At 36.5% G+C, this 17,444-nt stretch overlaps 3 protein-coding genes across 5 annotated transcripts in view; 1 reads left to right on the top strand and 2 right to left on the bottom strand.

Moving 5' to 3' along the window:
* LOC114804736 (mucin-19) overlaps positions 1-14,220 on the bottom strand; it is a 107,982-nt gene extending 93,762 nt beyond the window's left edge. The window contains exons 1-2 of one of the 3 annotated variants that reach the window (XM_054232370.1): positions 14,079-14,220; positions 10,318-10,929 (exon numbers count right to left, since the gene is read on the bottom strand). In XM_054232370.1, coding sequence (XP_054088345.1) covers positions 10,318-10,762 — 445 coding nt within the window. In that variant the 5' untranslated portion in view covers positions 10,763-10,929; positions 14,079-14,220. Of the gene's footprint in view, positions 1-10,317; positions 11,204-14,078 lie in introns of those variants that run through there. The other 2 variants (XM_054232371.1, XM_054232369.1) reach the window with 2 other exon arrangements.
* A 550-nt stretch (positions 14,221-14,770) lies between these two features.
* On the top strand, positions 14,771-16,882 carry LOC105218487 (chitinase-3-like protein 2). Its single transcript, XM_011194103.3, has 4 exons — positions 14,771-15,044; positions 15,103-15,924; positions 15,984-16,131; positions 16,186-16,882. The coding sequence occupies exons 1-4, from the start codon at positions 14,891-14,893 to the stop codon at positions 16,544-16,546; spliced, it is 1,485 nt and encodes a 494-aa protein (XP_011192405.1). The 5' UTR covers positions 14,771-14,890; the 3' UTR covers positions 16,547-16,882.
* Positions 16,712-17,296, bottom strand: LOC105218488 (protein FAM32A-like). The gene is made up of 2 exons (XM_011194104.3): positions 17,018-17,296; positions 16,712-16,951 (listed from the first exon to the last, which is right to left on the bottom strand). Exons 1-2 carry the CDS (start codon positions 17,246-17,248, stop codon positions 16,829-16,831), a joined length of 354 nt encoding a protein of 117 aa, XP_011192406.1. The 5' UTR covers positions 17,249-17,296; the 3' UTR covers positions 16,712-16,828.
* Positions 17,297-17,444: the final 148 nt, after the last annotated feature.

Raw genomic sequence — 17,444 nt, 5'->3', positions numbered from 1 at the left:
AAGTTGTAAGCACACACCCTCTTCATAATCCCTGAATAACCGTATAAACGAATAACAAGTCACAGAAGACACGGTACACAAAGTATATTCCTTCCTTTTTTCAAAGGCAGTCAACACAAGTAGGTGCGACTTCCTTGAATTCCAGGCAAGTGAATCGTAGTGACACTTGCTGAAAAAATTATGGAATTAGGTTATGACCTAAATAAACACATTGTAAAGACTTACACGTGTAACAATTTATTTAGCTAAGCAAGCTAAGGCGCGTTTAAGTTGCTGTATTAATATGGTATCTGCTTTTTAGACATGTAAAAGTCTAACCTAAAAAAATTGTTATGAAAGGACACTCTATGTGTCTAGCAGTAGCGGCTTTTGAGTGGTAATAAATGAGCTGGAAAGTTTCCGGAAAGCGAGAATAAAAAAGTGTATAGCGCTTGTATAAATTTGCGCACTTAGTTGCGGTTCACTGAGCAAATATGTAGATATTGTAGAATATATCTGTATGTAGGCATATACTTGAAGAAGATATGAGAAAAACTGTATTTGGTTAAGCAACAAAGGAATTGTAATGAAAAGAACAACTTGACTTACATAAAAGTTTTATCTAGACTAACGAACTGACTGCGAATGATTATTAGTTGTTTTTGACTCGCCTTTTCTCAGAACGCTACATTTAAGCGCCGCTTTCTTGAAGAAAAAAGTGAAGGTAACCAGGAAGCTATAGAAACAGTCAATACAAAAGCACAGGGATACCACATTAAGACGTTTATACCGCACGCTCTTCGATCTCTATTCTGTTATGCCATTAATTGTAGCTTATACCAGTCCTTGTTCGATTCATCTCTTCAAGGCCTTACTAACCGGGGTGGTAGTACGCTCGCTCCTCCGTCGCTATTAAATTATACCAGTAGCTTGTTCGATTCATCACTTTTTAAGGTCTGACGAACCAGAATTTGAATTATGCTGGACTAAAAGACCTTGTTGACACTAGGAGTTTTCGAGAGAAAGGTTTTGTGGTTATAGTTCTTTGAACATTGTCAACAGCGAATATCCGAAACGATGGAACGATGAGCTGTATGAGTTATTCGACGACATTGACATAGTTCAGCGAATAAAAAAGGCTAGAAGGGCGTTCGAATGAACGAAAGAGCTCCTGCTTTGAAAGTGTTCGATACATTGCCCACTGATGGAAGCCGAGAAAAAGAAAGACCTCCACTCCGTTGGAAAGACCAGATCGAGAAGGACCTGGCTTAACTTGGTATTACCAATTGACACCAAACTACCAAAAGTAAGAACAAATGGTGCGCTGTTGTAAACTTCGCCATTGGTCGCCTGAGCAGTTAAGAAGGGGAAGAATAGACCATGACATTGAGACACTAAAAAAGTAGTCGTTTCAAACTTTAAGGTCCCCGTAATCGTAACCGTCACTTAGACTCCTTAACCGATTTCGATCGAAGTTCTTATTTCGTAAATCAGCTTTTTCCAATAGCGGATACGAAAAGAAACCCAGTATTCTAAAATTGGTTTCTCTTTACCAAAAAAGGTCTGGATTTTGGGTCCAGAATTGTTTTGTTTTTCTATCAACTTACAAAAGGTATAATTGGACTGACGAGCTTTTTCACTTCAATGACAGTTATGCCGACTCTATATATTCTCTAGTAAGGCATCTTAATTTTTTCCTTCTAAACTGTCATCGATCACAAGTTTTTCAAGCTTCTTCCAAGAATTTTAAAACCGACGCGTAATTTTCACTTTTATATCCACAATATAAATCTCTAACGGACCACCAAAATCTCGAGAAACTCATACAATTTCAGTAAATATTTCAAATTATTTCACAGCCAACACTCCGCAGTTATTACTTGCTTATGAAACTACACAAACTATACCGCTACTAAAACAGTTATAAAATAGAACTAATTTTCCGCGACATTAGAAAAAACAAAATGCCGCCAAAAGCAATAACTCAATTTTTGATTGCTTTTAAAACTGAAATCGATTTGTTGTTATTTTTCAAACAATTTGAGGCAATTTTTGTTGTGCTTGTAATATTGTACAGAGTATATGATAAGAAAAAGTGGAAATATGTATTAAGAAAACAACAGTGAAAACAAAATCACGAACAAATTGTAAATATCGACAAGTGTAATTACCATAAGAGGCCGACTCTTATCGCAGTTGTATGACAGTAAATAACAACAAAAATAAGGCAAGAAAAATGTGTAGAGCAGTAAGACAGGAGACGAAATTAATATTGAAAAATATGGTATAAAACGTTACATAAGCACTGGGGGAGGGGAGGTGGCAATAATTGCAAAAAAAATAAGAAAAAAAGACAATATAAGAGAACAAAAAACTGTTTTGACACAAACTCTTTCATAAAGAGCTGTTAGGTTTTACAATTTTCAAACTTCAACCGAAGGCAACGAAAGAGATGGCAATGTAGGTATAGAGAACGCTCCATTCACAGAGGAGCTATTGCAGCTATTAAAATCTTCCTTGATCCCCGCCCCGTGAATGACAAACTTGGAATCAAATCACCAACTATCGTAGACACTGATTTCGACTTGCCTCGCGAAACTAGAGTGACATTCGCGCAACTTCGTTCTGAATACTGTAGCAGATTAAACTACTGCCTATCCAGACTGAACCTTGACATACCCAATTTATCTCTTTCAAGCTAACAGTCTCCGCATAATGCTATCCACCTCTTTAACCTCCACCCTGTCGAAACAACTCGTTTCCTGGACCTCCAGTTTAGATGGCTTCGATGACAACTGACTTTTGCTTGTCGGTTCAGATAACAACAACAAAACCACCAAAAGCATACAAGGGATATCAGAATCTGTTATCACAACACACTCTTTGGTGAATAATCGATGGAGATGTGTGGAAAAGCATGAAATTGGCTTTGTAAAGCCGAAAATACGGTTAAATTGGATATCGAAACGGGTATCGGAATCTAAAAATCTTCATATATTAGGAAAATATGTAGGGACCAAGCTGAAACTTAGATTGAGGTTATGTATATACGGAACAAAACCAGCAAGGAGCTTGGGAAGAGCAAAATGTTTAAAAACAGTCTTCTAAAGGAGAACTGAAGGCGGAGAGAGGGTAGCGTACTATTTTTGATTTGATGTGATTGAACAGTACGATTTCCAAAACGATGAGAAAAGCGGAAATTGTACCGAAGAAACAGATAGAAGTATTCTTTAACTAAGCCGTGGTTCTTCATAGTTTCACAGAGATTTTTAGGAATCCAAATGGGATTATGAAAGAAAGCAATGACAAAAAATATAGATCCAACTCTATGGAACTCTTTTAAGGTTTAAAGGAAAACGAAATCTGGAGATCCTTTACTGGAACTTCATTAAGATTAAAAAAATAAATAAAGACACTTTCTCAGATTTATGAGACCTCAACAAAAATATATTATATAAACACATATAAAAAAATGTTATATATTAAAGAAAAAAAAAAACAAAAAATTATGAAAGCAGTCAATCACCCATTTCTACAATCTCCCAACCACTCTTTCGCTGTATTATTATAAAATAATTTTATATATATTTTTATAATAAACATCGGATTACATGACGACAGAGGCGTACGATGTGCAACTTGATAAGAGTTTTGCGGCTGCGGCACGAAATGAAACAAGAATTGGCGATAGTAGAGAGGAAAAGATTTGTGGAAAAAGCCAGACAACAGACTACATAGTAAGTTGCTGTGTGTGTGTGCGTTTTATATGACTTCGAAAAACTAATTGAAATTTGTAAGCGAGCAACGAAAATTTTGTAAACTAAAGCCACTTACTAGTTTGAAAGCACGAAAACGATATTTAAATACACATACTTTCACACACAAATGCACAGAAAGCAATTAAAATTTGAATGAACGCCTCAAGCTTAGCTCAGCTTTTAGTATAAATTTAAAGCAAAAATTATAAAATATTTTTTATTATTATTAAAATTGCTTGTTTACTTGCATGAAATCAGACATTATTTTCATTTGCTATAATGCAGTCTTTGCTGTTATCAGCATGCATTTTTATAGAAACAAAATTATATATAAATGACAGGGTCATAAGAGCACTTCAACGGTAGGAATAACAAATTTTAATATCAATACCGTAAATTATGTGAACGAAAATATGCGCTGCTAAAAGCGATAAGCGATACGTATTTGGTAATGTGGTCTGGAGAACAAGCATGCTATAAATAAATATATGTGAACATGATAAGATTGCTTTATATGGACACTATAACTCTAGAATTCGTGGGAGGGTAAACTTAAAATTTAAAACATAAATTATTAAATATATGAAAGCTGCATTTGAGCTTCAGACTTGAAAAAGCTCCCCTCAAAAAGATAAAAATCGAGCCGTTCTCACTAAAGTCAGGCGATGGACCCAAAACAGACAGATTTATATTCGGAAAACAACTCTTATCTCGACAGTATTTCTCAGAATTATTTGGGGAATATTTCCTGACGCCACAACAACAACAATTGTCATTATGACATGAAAAGGCTTCCCGTAAAAAGATAAAAATTCTTCGGCTCCTATAAGATTCGTGTTTACAGAGCCGAAACGCACTCAAGGACTGTGAAATACGCAGTATTCCGTAATAGTTTTTGGTAAACAATTCTCCTTAAGACATGAAAAAGCTGCTCATAACACAAAAACCGTTTTCTTCCTACCACAATCGGGTCTACGGAACCGAAATGCAACCAAGAACGGAGAACTCAGGAGCATTCCTTCAAATTATTTTATTCTGCTACAACATCAAAATGGATGGAGATGAGGATGGGATCATGTGTAAAAGTTCATGTAAGTGAGGAAAGTTTTTGATTGTCATTCACTTGGGAGTGGCCAAAAACGATTCTTCTCCACATGGTTCAAGCAGCTTCCAGTTTTAGACCAAGTATTCTCTGGGTAGCCAAAAAACAGCCGTTTGCAGGCGAGCTAAAGTGAGAGGGCGAACCCGCTTCTGCGGTTGTGAGTAAAACGAAGTACCACATAAAAACGAAGTACCAATGAAAAATCGACGAAAGCCTCGGATGAGACACCCCTCTTTTGATGACGACCCCTGCAAACGTTTTAAGGATAATGATTTAAGAGTATGCACTTGGAATGTCCGGACCCTTAATTGGGAAAGTGCCTCTGCCCAGATGGTTGATGTCCTCATATGACTAAAGGCTGACGTCACCGCCATCCAAGTAGTGCGATGGACGGGACAAGGGCGGAAGATGGTGGGTCCTTGTGACATCTACTACAGCGACCATATAAAGGAGCGCAAATTTGGTGTTGGATTTGTGGTGGGAGAGAGACTCCGTCGACGAGTCCTGGCATTCACCCTGGTGGATGAACGTCTTGCCACAATCCGCATAAAAGCGAGGTTCTTCAACATATCATAGAGAGTGTGAGGACGATTTCTTACAGATGCTTTCAGAAAGTTTCCAGTTTCTGATATGATACGGTTAGACAGTTTTGAAAAAACCAACTCGTCGAACAAATTACATTGCTTTGATAGAAGACCACTTTAGTTTTCTTCAATCAGTCTTTCTTTGAAACCTCGAATAAGTCCAAGAGCTCAAAGTACTGCGCCTCTGTGACATGCAGGCTGAAACTACCCCACACCTACTATTAGAATGTGTAGCGACGGAGGTGCGCTTCTTCTTCAGTAATGAATAGACCATTCTGGAATTCATCAGAGTGCGGGCACTAATGGAGTTATTGTAGACATGGAGACCACAGCTCGCAGGGCATTCCTCTATTTATCATTCTGTTCTACTCTATTCTAAGGCAGTATATGGGTCGTTAAAGGAGTCTGAAGATAAAGATACTTGGGTTGGAATATATGTAGCAGCAAGTCCATCCATACATATGCTATGATTGATGCCTAACCAGACTTCCGAACACTCGAAGACTGGTCTGGTGAAAACTATTAGAAATTCTGTTTAGACATTGAACAGAAAGTTGGCAACAAAACGAGCAATTAATTGTGCAAAATATGTTGTCAAATCGATAAAACACAAGAGCTGGAGATCAAAACAATAAAAATACGGCAAAAGTCGTAAAGTATCAAACAACAAACTGTTAATGGCACGAAAAACATGCAAATGCTGAAGATGCTTAAAAGCTTAGCTTTAACAGAAATCGTAAAATTCTATACAAATGGAAAGACACAACAAAACAAAACAAAACAAGACAGGAAAGTCCACATAAGAACGACAACAACAAAGCGCAGGAAACGCTGAGGAATTAAAACGTATAATAGGAGAGCTAAATAGGCAATAGAGTGTATATGGCTTGGAAGAAGCCGGAAAAATAACGCAATGGAATTGGATTTTTCATTTCACGCTCGTTGAGATAAGTGGGACAACATATCGCCAATACACAGACACACAGATACATAGTTGCAAACAGATAAATCCGCAGCAAACCATAACAAATGCTTATAAAAAGCAATATAAAAAAAATTTAAGAAAAATGAGAAAAAATTTAAAAGAAAACGGAAATTAAAAAAAAAAATTAAGAGAAAAAAATATATAAAAAAATATTTTAAAAAATTAGAGAAAAAAATTAAAAAAAGAAAATAAAAGAAAAAAATTTAAATTATAAAGAAATTAAAATAAAAAATATATGTATAAAAAATTATTAAAAAAAAAGATAAAAAAAAGATAAAAAAAAAAATATTTAAAAAAAATTATTTAAAAATTAAAAAAAAATAAATAAATAAAAATATAAAATAAATTAAAAAAAAAATATTATAAAAAATTAAAAAAAAAATAAAAGAAAAAATTAAGAGAAAAAGGAAATTGGAAAAAATACTAAAAAAATAAAAAAGGTGTTCCACCAGACGAACGCATTTAATGCGAAAAACGAAAGAAATTAACGAGAAAAAAACTAAATAGATTTAGATAAGCTAGAAGAAATGAGTGCTAAAGAAGCAACAGACAGACACCGACGTATTTTACGAGTATATATGGGAGGCCAAAGACATTTTCTCAATGCGATTAACAGGTGAGTGCGTGCGATTACGCAAAGCGGCGGAAAAAGGCAAAAACAACTAAAGCAAAAACAATAAGTAGAATAATAATGGCAAATCGAGAGAGCGCGAAAAGTATAACAAAAAAAAAACAAAAGCAAAACAATGAGCTATTATAAAAGTGCGAAGTTATCGGCTTAACGAAAGAAATACATACATACATACACACACACATAACCTTTCTAATAGCACAGCAAAAAAAATTGCAATAAAAACACGAAACAAAACTAACACACAAAACAAAAAAGTGAAGAATTTCTATGAGCGCGCTAACGGGAAAAGCAGTTATCTGAAAGTGGCTGCGAAAGTCGGCATTAGAGATAAAGATATTTGCGTCAGTTAAGAACGCGACGAACACAATTGAACAGCGAGCTGGCTGATTAAGAAAGCAGCACAGCAGTGCTTTTAGAAAAAAATAGTAAAAATAGAAATAAAAAATATTTTAAAAAAATTCAAAAAACCAAAATTTTAAATTAAAAAAAAAATAAAAAATTTAAAAAACTTAAAAAATACAAAAATAGTTAAAATACAATTAGAAAAATACAAAAATAATAAAAATAAAATTAATAAAAAACAACAATAGTAAAAATAAAATTTAAAAAATTTTAAAAATAAAATTTAAAAAAATACAAAAATAATAAAAATAAAATTGATAAAAAAAATACAAAAATAGTAAAAATAAAACTAAAAAATAATAAAAATAAAATTAATAAAAAAATACAAAAATAGTAAAACTAAAATTAAAAAAAAATACAAAAATAGTAAAAGTAAAATTTAAAAAATAATAAAAACAAAAAATTAAAAAAAGGGAAAAAATAAAATTAAAAAAAATATAAAAATAAAATTAAAAAAAATATAAAAATAAAATTAAAAAAATGCAAAAACAGTACAAATAAAATGAAAAAAAAATACAAAAATCGAAAAAATAAATTACTAAAAAACCACACGAAAAAGTGACTAAAGCCTAGCAAAGACCTGATAATGGCGCAAAAATTTACGAGCCAGTTAGATAGATATAAATAACTATAGAGTATGTGCCAGTCAGTAATTAGGTCATCGGGCAAAAAGTGAGCAATGAGAATGCAACTGGCGCCGCAAAGACACTTGTAGTATATTAACACCATTTAACAAAGTTTTATGCTGTGAAAAATTATTTATGCCAGAATGCTTTAATAGACTCGGGCTACGAGAATGAGGCTACATACAAACTTTGCTACAACAATAAAAAACAACTGCAACAACAACACCATGACGACGACGACGTTGTTGTTAAGCGTTTATGCATTTATGTAGGTTGAAAATCAATTAAGACAAAATATGCTGCTTGACGGCTACATCATTGTTGCAAATGCAATTTGCAATTGTGTTGCTAGTGTATGGCGGTTACTTAGATGCGGTTTTATTTTTAACTCTTTCCGCTTGTTTTCGTGTAGTGGGAAAGAAAGATACGCGGCTTACATGTGAAAGGTATGGGAATGATTTGGTTGAAAAAAAGTGCTTACATGAGCAGGTTTGCGGTATTTCGAGGTATCAGTCAGCTTAATTGATGCTCGAAGCATTGGGAAATATAAGAAAAATAACAAAAAAGTCGAGAAGTTACTCTTCTTCATACTTTGGTTGATCAATCTTTCGAATTTGCCATATATGACTGAATTCACAAGAGTTAGGTTATGTTTCTAAAGGCTAGAATACACAAAAAAAAAAAAAGACACGCTTACCGGAACCCGGACCCGGATTTATCTCAAAATTTGTTGTTGTAACAGCAGAAAATATGCTTCCCATAATTTTGGAGATGCTACCAAGATAGTAGAGTTTGGCTCCAGAAAAATCTGGGTCCGTTCCCATTACGTGGACCCAACAGTGATGGGAACTGGGTTTACATCCACTTAAGTACCGCCACCTCAGCAATAGTACCTAAAATTATTTAGAATCTGTGCCAATAGACACTCAGTCTGTTATTTTTGTTTTAGTTGAAAGCATTCCCTAAAGAATTATGAGAAATACTGCCGATTTCAGAGTCCTTGACCGAACTGAAGTCAATGGCCGTTTCGGCTACGTAGTTCCGATTGTTGTGGGAACGGGGCGCCGGTTCGTTCGCTAAATAGTTTAAAGAAATACTGCCGATATGAGTGTCCTTGACCGTACCAAAAACCATGACCGTTTCGGTTACGTAGATCCGACTGTTGTGGGAACGGTGCGACGGTTCGTCCAATGCGCTAGAGAAGACGAGTCAATTAACACTAACCAGCTCTTTGCATGCCCCCTAATTCCCACACATCTAACACCCCTTTCCCTTTGGTTCGGCCCAGTTGAAACAACTCATTTCCTGGGCCTCCCGTTAGATGACTTCGATGGCAACTAATCTAGGCTTGTCGGTTCAGGCAGGTTTGGGTAACCGTTACAACCACAATGAGTCAATTTCCTCAACAGCCGCTTCTACGTTACTAGCATTGACCCGATTTCTGGTCATGGGCTGTTATTACGACGATCTAATGCTGTTTGGGTTGGTTAGTTTTAGATTTATGATTTAAGAGAGCTTTCTGGTTTTACTGTCATTGAACTTGAACTGGCATTGACCCGGTGTCTGATCATGGGCGACAACTAGGTACTAGGCACTTTAACATTACAGTTATTGTACCCACTAAATTTTCAAATAATCGAAAGAGATGCCTAAATATTATCGAGATTACCAATCTGGTGGTTCCTAGAGTTCCGATGATGTTTACGAGAAACGGTCATCTCGGAAACATTAGGGAATATTTTATGCTTCCACAATTTAAATATAGAAAAGACATTGACATTCCTGACATTGCAGTTTCACTGGTCCTGAAATCGCGCGAAGCAACTACCGTGGGAATAACAGCATACCTTTGCAACTTTCGCGGCTTAAGACCACATTCCACGTTAATTTTTTTACAATATTTTTTTGAAAGTTGATAGCTGCGGTGGCGTATCATAATTATATAAGAATCAAGTGCACTAGCAATAAGACCACAACTAGGCTATAAGCACAGCGCGAATATTTTTGTGTGGCTTGACAGTAAAGCAACAAAAAATGGCAACTTGTGGCATTAATGAAGATGCCAGCTAACCAATGGCTATGGACACGCAAAAATGCGCAACAAAAACGCGCTAATTGAATTTGCAACAGCAGCAACAACAACAATAATAAGTTGTAAATTAAAATAAAATAAAATAAAATGAAATAAAACGAAACTGAAAAATTGTGTACCACTCAAATCACATATGTATGTACGTATGCACTCACCTGCAGCTGTTGTTGGTGATTGCAGTTGACCACCCGTCAGTGAGTAGCGTTGCTGCTGCTGTTGTTGTTGTATTGTTGCAGCGGATGTCGGTGACACTGGCACGCCGGCTGCACCAATCGTACGTGCCACATTCGATTTGCGGCGTTGTATCAAGTCTTTCTTCCATTGCGGCATCTCCGGCAGGAATGAGGGCGATGTGGCGGCGGAATTGCCACCACTGCTGCCATTCGGTGAGACCAACATATTGGCCGATGTATCCAAACGTTCGCTAGAGCCAAAAAGCATTGTTGGACGTACAGCGGATGACGTTGCGGTTTTGGCGGCGGCGGCGGTTGTGGATGATGTTGCAATTGTATTGCTGCCGCTATCTAAACTGGCTGCATCTCCAGTAACCGTTGCTGATGCGAGGCCGCCATCCATCAGGGTCAGCGGTGTAGCGGCCATAATTACAACGCTGTAGCTTGATTATATACGTGAAAAGTAGGAGTTTTGCTGGTTTGGTCAGCGTTTTTTTTGTTTTTAAGCCGAACACTTGTCCGATGCTTACACTTGATTTTTAATTGGTATTTTATTTTTGGTAATTATTTTTTAATTTATTTTTTATGTAAATGCTATATTAAATAGAATACACAGTTGTATTATTATTAATATATATTTCGTTTTCGTTACCGCGCACCAATGCTACTCATTTAATTATTAACACAAACGACGCGGCGATGCGTTACACGCTTGCTTCGTACGCGCACTAAACACAGTCAAATTGCGGACAAACGCTCACAGCTGTTTAGCGCTCAGTACGCGCTCGCTAATATGCACTTCGTGCGCGTTTTGCTGATAGTACTCGAAATGTGTGCGGCGCTATGGTTCGGTGGTTTGAAATTTACCTTTGAAAAAGAAAAAAGAAAAAAGAAAAAACGACTACACGCTGTGCCACTAGCGTCGCGTGCGCTGACTGTGCGCGCACTGTGACACCACTGTGACCTATGTGCGTCTCAAATGTGGCGCCTGCTGGGTGGCCAAACAAGTACGCCGCGCTATTTGTTGTTGCTTTTTTTTTTAACACGCAAGTATTTTTCTAATTGGATTTGTTGTTCTTATTTGTATAAGCTATTGTTATTTATGTCGCGCTGTCGTTACTTGTTGGCTTCCTTCAGCAACACATACAGCGCCAATTGGAGAACAACAAGTTGGCCAATGATTGTACTCAATAATAGCTGGTATTTTCTTATAAGCGTTTTAATTAACGCTGCGTTTAGCGCGCTTGTATTATTTAATGTAATTGTAAACTAAATTTGTTGGTAAGCCGCACAGTGAACTAGGAATAAGCACTTTTTCAGCTGCGGGTGTAAGAAAAATATTAAAATTTAACAAATTTACACATTTTAATCATTTTCCGTTTATATGTTTTTACTTAAGTTGTTAGACGCACTTTTTTCTTATTATTTTCCAGCTTTTTGCAGCGTTTTTTACATTAATTAAAAGTTATATTTCACTTCTCTCTTTAATAACACTTTCAAAAATGGCTACTCCCTCCTTTGCGGCAACAACACATACACACAAAATGACAAGCAACCTGTCAGCTCTTTATGGCAATGACCGCCTTTAACTATTAGTAATGCCAATTCCTGTTGCTGTCACTGCATTTCCTCCTTGCACTTTTCACTGATTTTTGTTATTGTTTTTATTTCTTTTTTATATGCTCTACTCTTAAACCGTTTGGCAGCTTCCGTTTGCTGCCTCTGACGAATTGGCATGTGCACAGTTACGCGAACGCGATACGAATGCCGACCAGTTGAAAAATTCAACACCAGCCAACTACCAAGTCGACAGCTCGCAATAACGAACGCAACAAACCAACAACAACAACAACGACAAACTCGTCACATTGGCGTTGCTTGCTGCCACACTGACAAGTGCAAGTGTCACCGCGCACACGCTGCCCCAAAACACTCTACTCTACACATAATGTGGCGTGTTGTGGAGTTAACACAGCGCAACAACAACAACACAGCATGTGCATGATTGCAATGCGTTTGCTGTGTGTTTTTGTTGTAGTGTTGTTGCAGCATGTCGATTCGTTTGTGCATTGAAGCATTCAAACATTTGTTGGCGTCCGTGTGTGTGTGTGTGTGTGTGCGTGTGGTTGTCACCTCAGCTTGTTGGTGGCATGACCAGCATATGTTTTCCACTTTTGGGGTGTTTGGAAAATTATAGTGATTCAAAGAAAACACACACAAAATCTATAAAGCACAACGCTTTCGCACTTAGTGACAGATGACAGACAACCTGAATGACAACAAAAGGATGGAGAGAGAGTGTTTGAAAGAGTCATTAAACGGATTATAATTAGTAGATTTTGAAATTCGGTACTTTGATTGGAAGCGTTTTTCAATTGTTTGCTAATTGATTTTAATATTTTTGATTTTGTGATAGTGTGAGAAAGAAAATGTTGGAGAAAGCAACTTATATATGGCTTCAAACTAATCCAAATGTTACTGGGAGTATTTTTTATATTTTTCAAAGGTAGACAAGCCTGGGAACTCAATTTTGACGACTGTAGATCGCTTCATCTTGTCATCTTGAAGGTTTCATTTATATATAATTTGCTGGTAGAGAGATGAATCATCTTTCTAAAACAACTGGTTATGCTGAGGACTAATATTTTCTTCTATTTTCCAAAATACAAAAAAACTCAAAATCCTTGTACGAAATTGTTTGCGTTTGCGCCCCTGTTGAAGCGCGCCAAACCAACGATGAGTGGTGCAAACCGGCTAACCAACCACCAACAGACACAAGGAAGGAAATCAAGCGTCAAAATACAAACAAATGCTGTGTCAGCAACAACAACAACAGCAACGACTGCCAGCAAGGATGGCTGGCTGAAGTACCACGACAAATGACAACAAACCCAGCAGCAGCGTCATTATCGATTTTTGCCCGACTGCCTACTTGGTTGGCCGGTTCACTGTGCTTTTTTGTTGTTGTTTTTTTGTGAGTTGGTACGCGGAAAGGATGAAAATGATAAAAGCAGGAAGTAGCAAAACAGCAAGGAAATTGGATTTTCTCGTACAGCAGGCTTAAACATGAATGCAAATTGGAGGATTGGTAGCAAAAATATATGCACCAATGATTATATTAACAACAACAAAATGAAAAAAAACATGATGGAGACAGCAGACAACGTTGCGTATATAAATGGGGAAATGAAATGATATACTTTGTACGCAATAATGGGTTGGAGCGTAGTGGAAAGGCACCGAGTCGTTGTACAGGGCGGGGCAGCTACGTGCACATACTCAACGGTGGGTGGTTGGGTAGCATTTGACGTTGGTAGCATGGACGAACGCACACACACAGCAACATATAGCTGCAATCATACAAAATGCACACAATTGGAGTGCCACAATAAAAAGTGGTTGGGCGGCGACGCTGAGACACTTGAAACACAGTACTTGTAGCTGAGTGTATATGCTGAAGTAGTTGAATGTTATTTTTTATATAGCGCTGCTTAAGTTGAGCAGTTGCAAGCAGCCACTGAGGCAGCAGGATTCGTTAGTATGTCCAACATTGTTGATACTGCCGTAATGCAAAGTAGGGAGACATGTCTGGCTGTGCATTGCAAATAATGTATATTTGTGTGTGTTTGTCCAAATTGTATTTCTGCACATACATTTATTTAGTAATTTCCACACAACTATAAACAATATTATTTTTATATATATTTTACACTACACTTATTGCACTAATAAAAAACAATTACCACCAAAGAATGCATTAAAATTCACAATTTCAATTAAAAAAGAACCGACACGCTTCATACACATAAAAACAAACCTTTCACACACAATCAACGAACGCGAATGCGGGGAAATTCAAAAGAAATCTGGCGCAAAGAAAATCAAATACATTTCCTATAAGGGTTGCCAGTACACGAAGTACTTTAAAAAGTGCAGCATTTTAAGTTGTTATTATTGTAAAGTCTGTGTAATGTAAGCTGAGTACCTTTAATAATAATTTATTAAACGTTTGCAATAAAATGGAAACAAAGAAAAATTCGTTTATCTGTTTTCTAGCAGTTATTATATTTGTTTACAAAAAGTGAGCGTGGCGTTGGCAGCTCTAAACGTTTTTGTTTACATTAATTGTAGCTAATCGGAAAAGTAACGAGTAAATCTGATTGGCCACAGCAGTGTTGCATGCAAATATTATTGAAATTGTTGAAATTTTATTTTATTTCTTTATTTTTATTTAATGAACTTTTTATTAAACTTAAAGTAAGTAAATATACCAATATTCTACTAATATTTCTATATGCATAAAGCTATAAAATACATATAAATTAACATGCTACATAATGTCAATTGAATAATCAATATAAGAAGCAACATTTTTTTCACTGTGTACAAATTCGTATCTACTTCGATATTCATCTATATGGCCTTTTTGTTTACTTCGTTGTTTATTCGTTTTCTATCAACCAGCTGATAATGTAGTGTCATTAAAAAATTTACATACAAAAGGATTGAATTTATTTATTTTAAGTGTGAAATTGGATACAAAAGGCGTTAAGGCATGGCTGACTACGAATTGATGAACGAGCCATCGCAATCGCAGTCGTGGTGGCGCATAGCAGCACTAATGGCACTCTATATGCTAACCACAATATTGGTATTTCTTTTGTGGAGTTCGGCTTACGATAATATATATTATCCGCCAGATGTGCAAGGTTGGTGATACTAGTTATAAAATCATATACCCTTAACTGCATATATTTCGAATTTCAGCTGTGCCCGATTTCTGGTATCGTCGCGCTAACTTGTACGCCAATAGCGTACATGAGAGTACACTTTCGCACGATTTTCGTTTGGTCAAAAATCAATCGGTGCGCGTAAAATTGCAAAATCCTGCATATTCCCCAACAGATAGCGGTGCAAGTGGCTTAGGGCAGCAACAAAAAGTGAAACCCAGCGCACCACAATTGGTTAAAAATGCACCACCCACCATGAGTACAGCGCCTGAGGTGCGTTTAGTGTGCTATTATACAGTGCCCGATCCAAACAATGAATTCGATGACTTGCGTTTAGCTAATGTCAATGCCGAACTTTGTACTCACATCAATGTGGGTATGGTGAGTGTTAGTGTGACTAATGGGCAGTTGCTTATAACCGAAAATTTGCGTCGCATATTGGCGCAAGATGTGCTTGTATTGCGCACAATAAACCCCGCATTAAAGCTATTACTGTGGATAGGTGGTGGCGCAAATAGTGATGGCTTTCCGGCAATGGTAAAAAATCATACGACACGCAAAATGTTCTTGCACTCGGTCAAACAAACATTGGCCATGTATAAGCTGGACGGTATTGATTTGGATTGGGAATTCCCCAGCGCCTACAATAAAGAACGGCAACATTTTTCGCAGCTAATATATGAAATACGGCAGGAGTATAGGCGTGAACGGCGTGATTATTTGTTGACTGTAGCCGCAGCTGCACCGGAGGGTATTGCAGTTTTTGCTTACGATGTGCAAATGCTAAATCAGTATGTGGACTATGTGAACGTGATGACATACGATTACCATTTCTACTCACACGGCACACCGTTCACAGGTGAGTTGCACTTTAACATTACTGTTATTTTCTAGTTAAGTAACGAGTTTTGTTGAAAGGTTTGAATGCACCACTGTACGCACGTCCCAATGAGCGTTCGTTACTCGGCACATTGAACATTAATTATTCGGTTAACTGGTGGCTCACCAATGGTTTGGATCGCAAAAAATTAGTGGTCGGCTTGCCAACCTATGGACATTCATTTACGTAAGTTTTTTTAATCCAAAAAATAAATAAAAAAATTTAAAAATACAATTACAGCCTGATGAGCTCTCTAAACAATGGCATCGGCGCACCAGCTGCAGATATTGGTCATTGCGGTAGTTTGGGTTTTACTTCCTATTCAGAACTTTGTTGGTTCAGCACACACAACTTGGTGGTACATCAAACGTATGATCAATCGACTTGTTCACCTTTTTTGAGCAGCGGCACAGAATGGATTTCGTACGAGAATGAGACAAGTATTGCATGTAAAGCACTCTATGTGAAGGCGCATCAACTTGGTGGCGCTATGATATTCTCTTTAAACACAGACGATGTAAAGGGCTACTGTCCACGCGCCTATAAGACCAAATTTCCACTTGTGGAAACTGTCAAATCCATTCTATTCGGCAAAAGCTGAACGGATTGTTGAATTGGTTCAGTGCGAATTTGTTATGCAACGTGATATGAATTTCCAAAGAGCACACATATGCTTGCAGCCCCCAGAGGCGCATCAACGCCTAAATTAATAGTTATTAAGCAAGTTATAAAGTATAAGTAGTTGTAAATTAGCAAATTTAAGATGTTTTAAATAGCGAAATATGCATTATGCCGGATTTTATTTAACTCTCAAATAAATATACATGTGAAGTTAAGCACAAATGTGTTTAATATATTGGACGCAAACCATGTAAACAAGCGCCTATTTAGTCCAGGATACTTTGGGTATATCAAAGTGTTCTGTCAGCGAATCCAAGTGCTCATTGAACTTTTCTACGCGCTCCTTGTGCGTTGTTGATGCCTTCTCCATAATACGTTTGTTGCGCTGTAGTTGTTGTAGGTTTTTATTGTTAGTAATATAGATTTTTAATTCTTTGTCTTCTACACTTACCATTTTTTCTTGTTGTTGTTTAAATGCTAGTTCAGCCTTTGTCAATTTCGGCGCAGCGCTACTGGTGATCTTTTCTTCCAACGTTTCGTTTATGCTAGTTTGTAAAGCCTCCTTCTCACGCTCCTTGTCCTTTTCTTTATGTTTATGTTTACTTTTTTTCTTTTTCTTGTGCTGGCTATCACTTTTAAGTTTTAATTTACCTTTTGCAGCAAATTCATATGCGTCCGACATTGTGAAAACAAAAAATATAAATAAATAGAAATTTCAATTAGTCTGCTTCTTCTTCTTGACTACTGCAAGGTCACAATAGAGACATCTTTTATATATATTTGAAATTTAGGGGACGCAATTTAAAATTTTTGTTACTTAATCACAATTTTGTGAATGTATTTATGTAATAATAACTATGTTAAATTTTTCAAAGATA

This window comes from Zeugodacus cucurbitae, chromosome 5 (assembly GCF_028554725.1).
Source record: "Zeugodacus cucurbitae isolate PBARC_wt_2022May chromosome 5, idZeuCucr1.2, whole genome shotgun sequence".
NCBI lineage: Eukaryota > Metazoa > Arthropoda > Insecta > Diptera > Tephritidae > Zeugodacus > Zeugodacus cucurbitae.
This window is presented reverse-complemented; position numbering and strand designations above follow the sequence as displayed.

What these genes read in the sequence shown, in the direction of transcription:
- LOC105218487 (XM_011194103.3), top strand. Translation starts at nt 14,891, where the DNA reads ATGGCTGACTACGAATTGATGAACGAGCCATCGCAATCGCAGTCGTGG. An exon ending in TTATCCGCCAGATGTGCAAG is followed by an intron (nt 15,045 to 15,102) that starts GTTGGTGATACT and finishes TTCGAATTTCAG; the next exon opens with CTGTGCCCGATTTCTGGTAT. An exon ending in ACACGGCACACCGTTCACAG is followed by an intron (nt 15,925 to 15,983) that starts GTGAGTTGCACT and finishes TTTTGTTGAAAG; the next exon opens with GTTTGAATGCACCACTGTAC.
- LOC105218488 (XM_011194104.3), bottom strand. Translation starts at nt 17,248, where the DNA reads ATGTCGGACGCATATGAATTTGCTGCAAAAGGTAAATTAAAACTTAAA. An exon ending in AACAACAACAAGAAAAAATG is followed by an intron (nt 16,952 to 17,017) that starts GTAAGTGTAGAA and finishes CAACAACTACAG; the next exon opens with CGCAACAAACGTATTATGGA.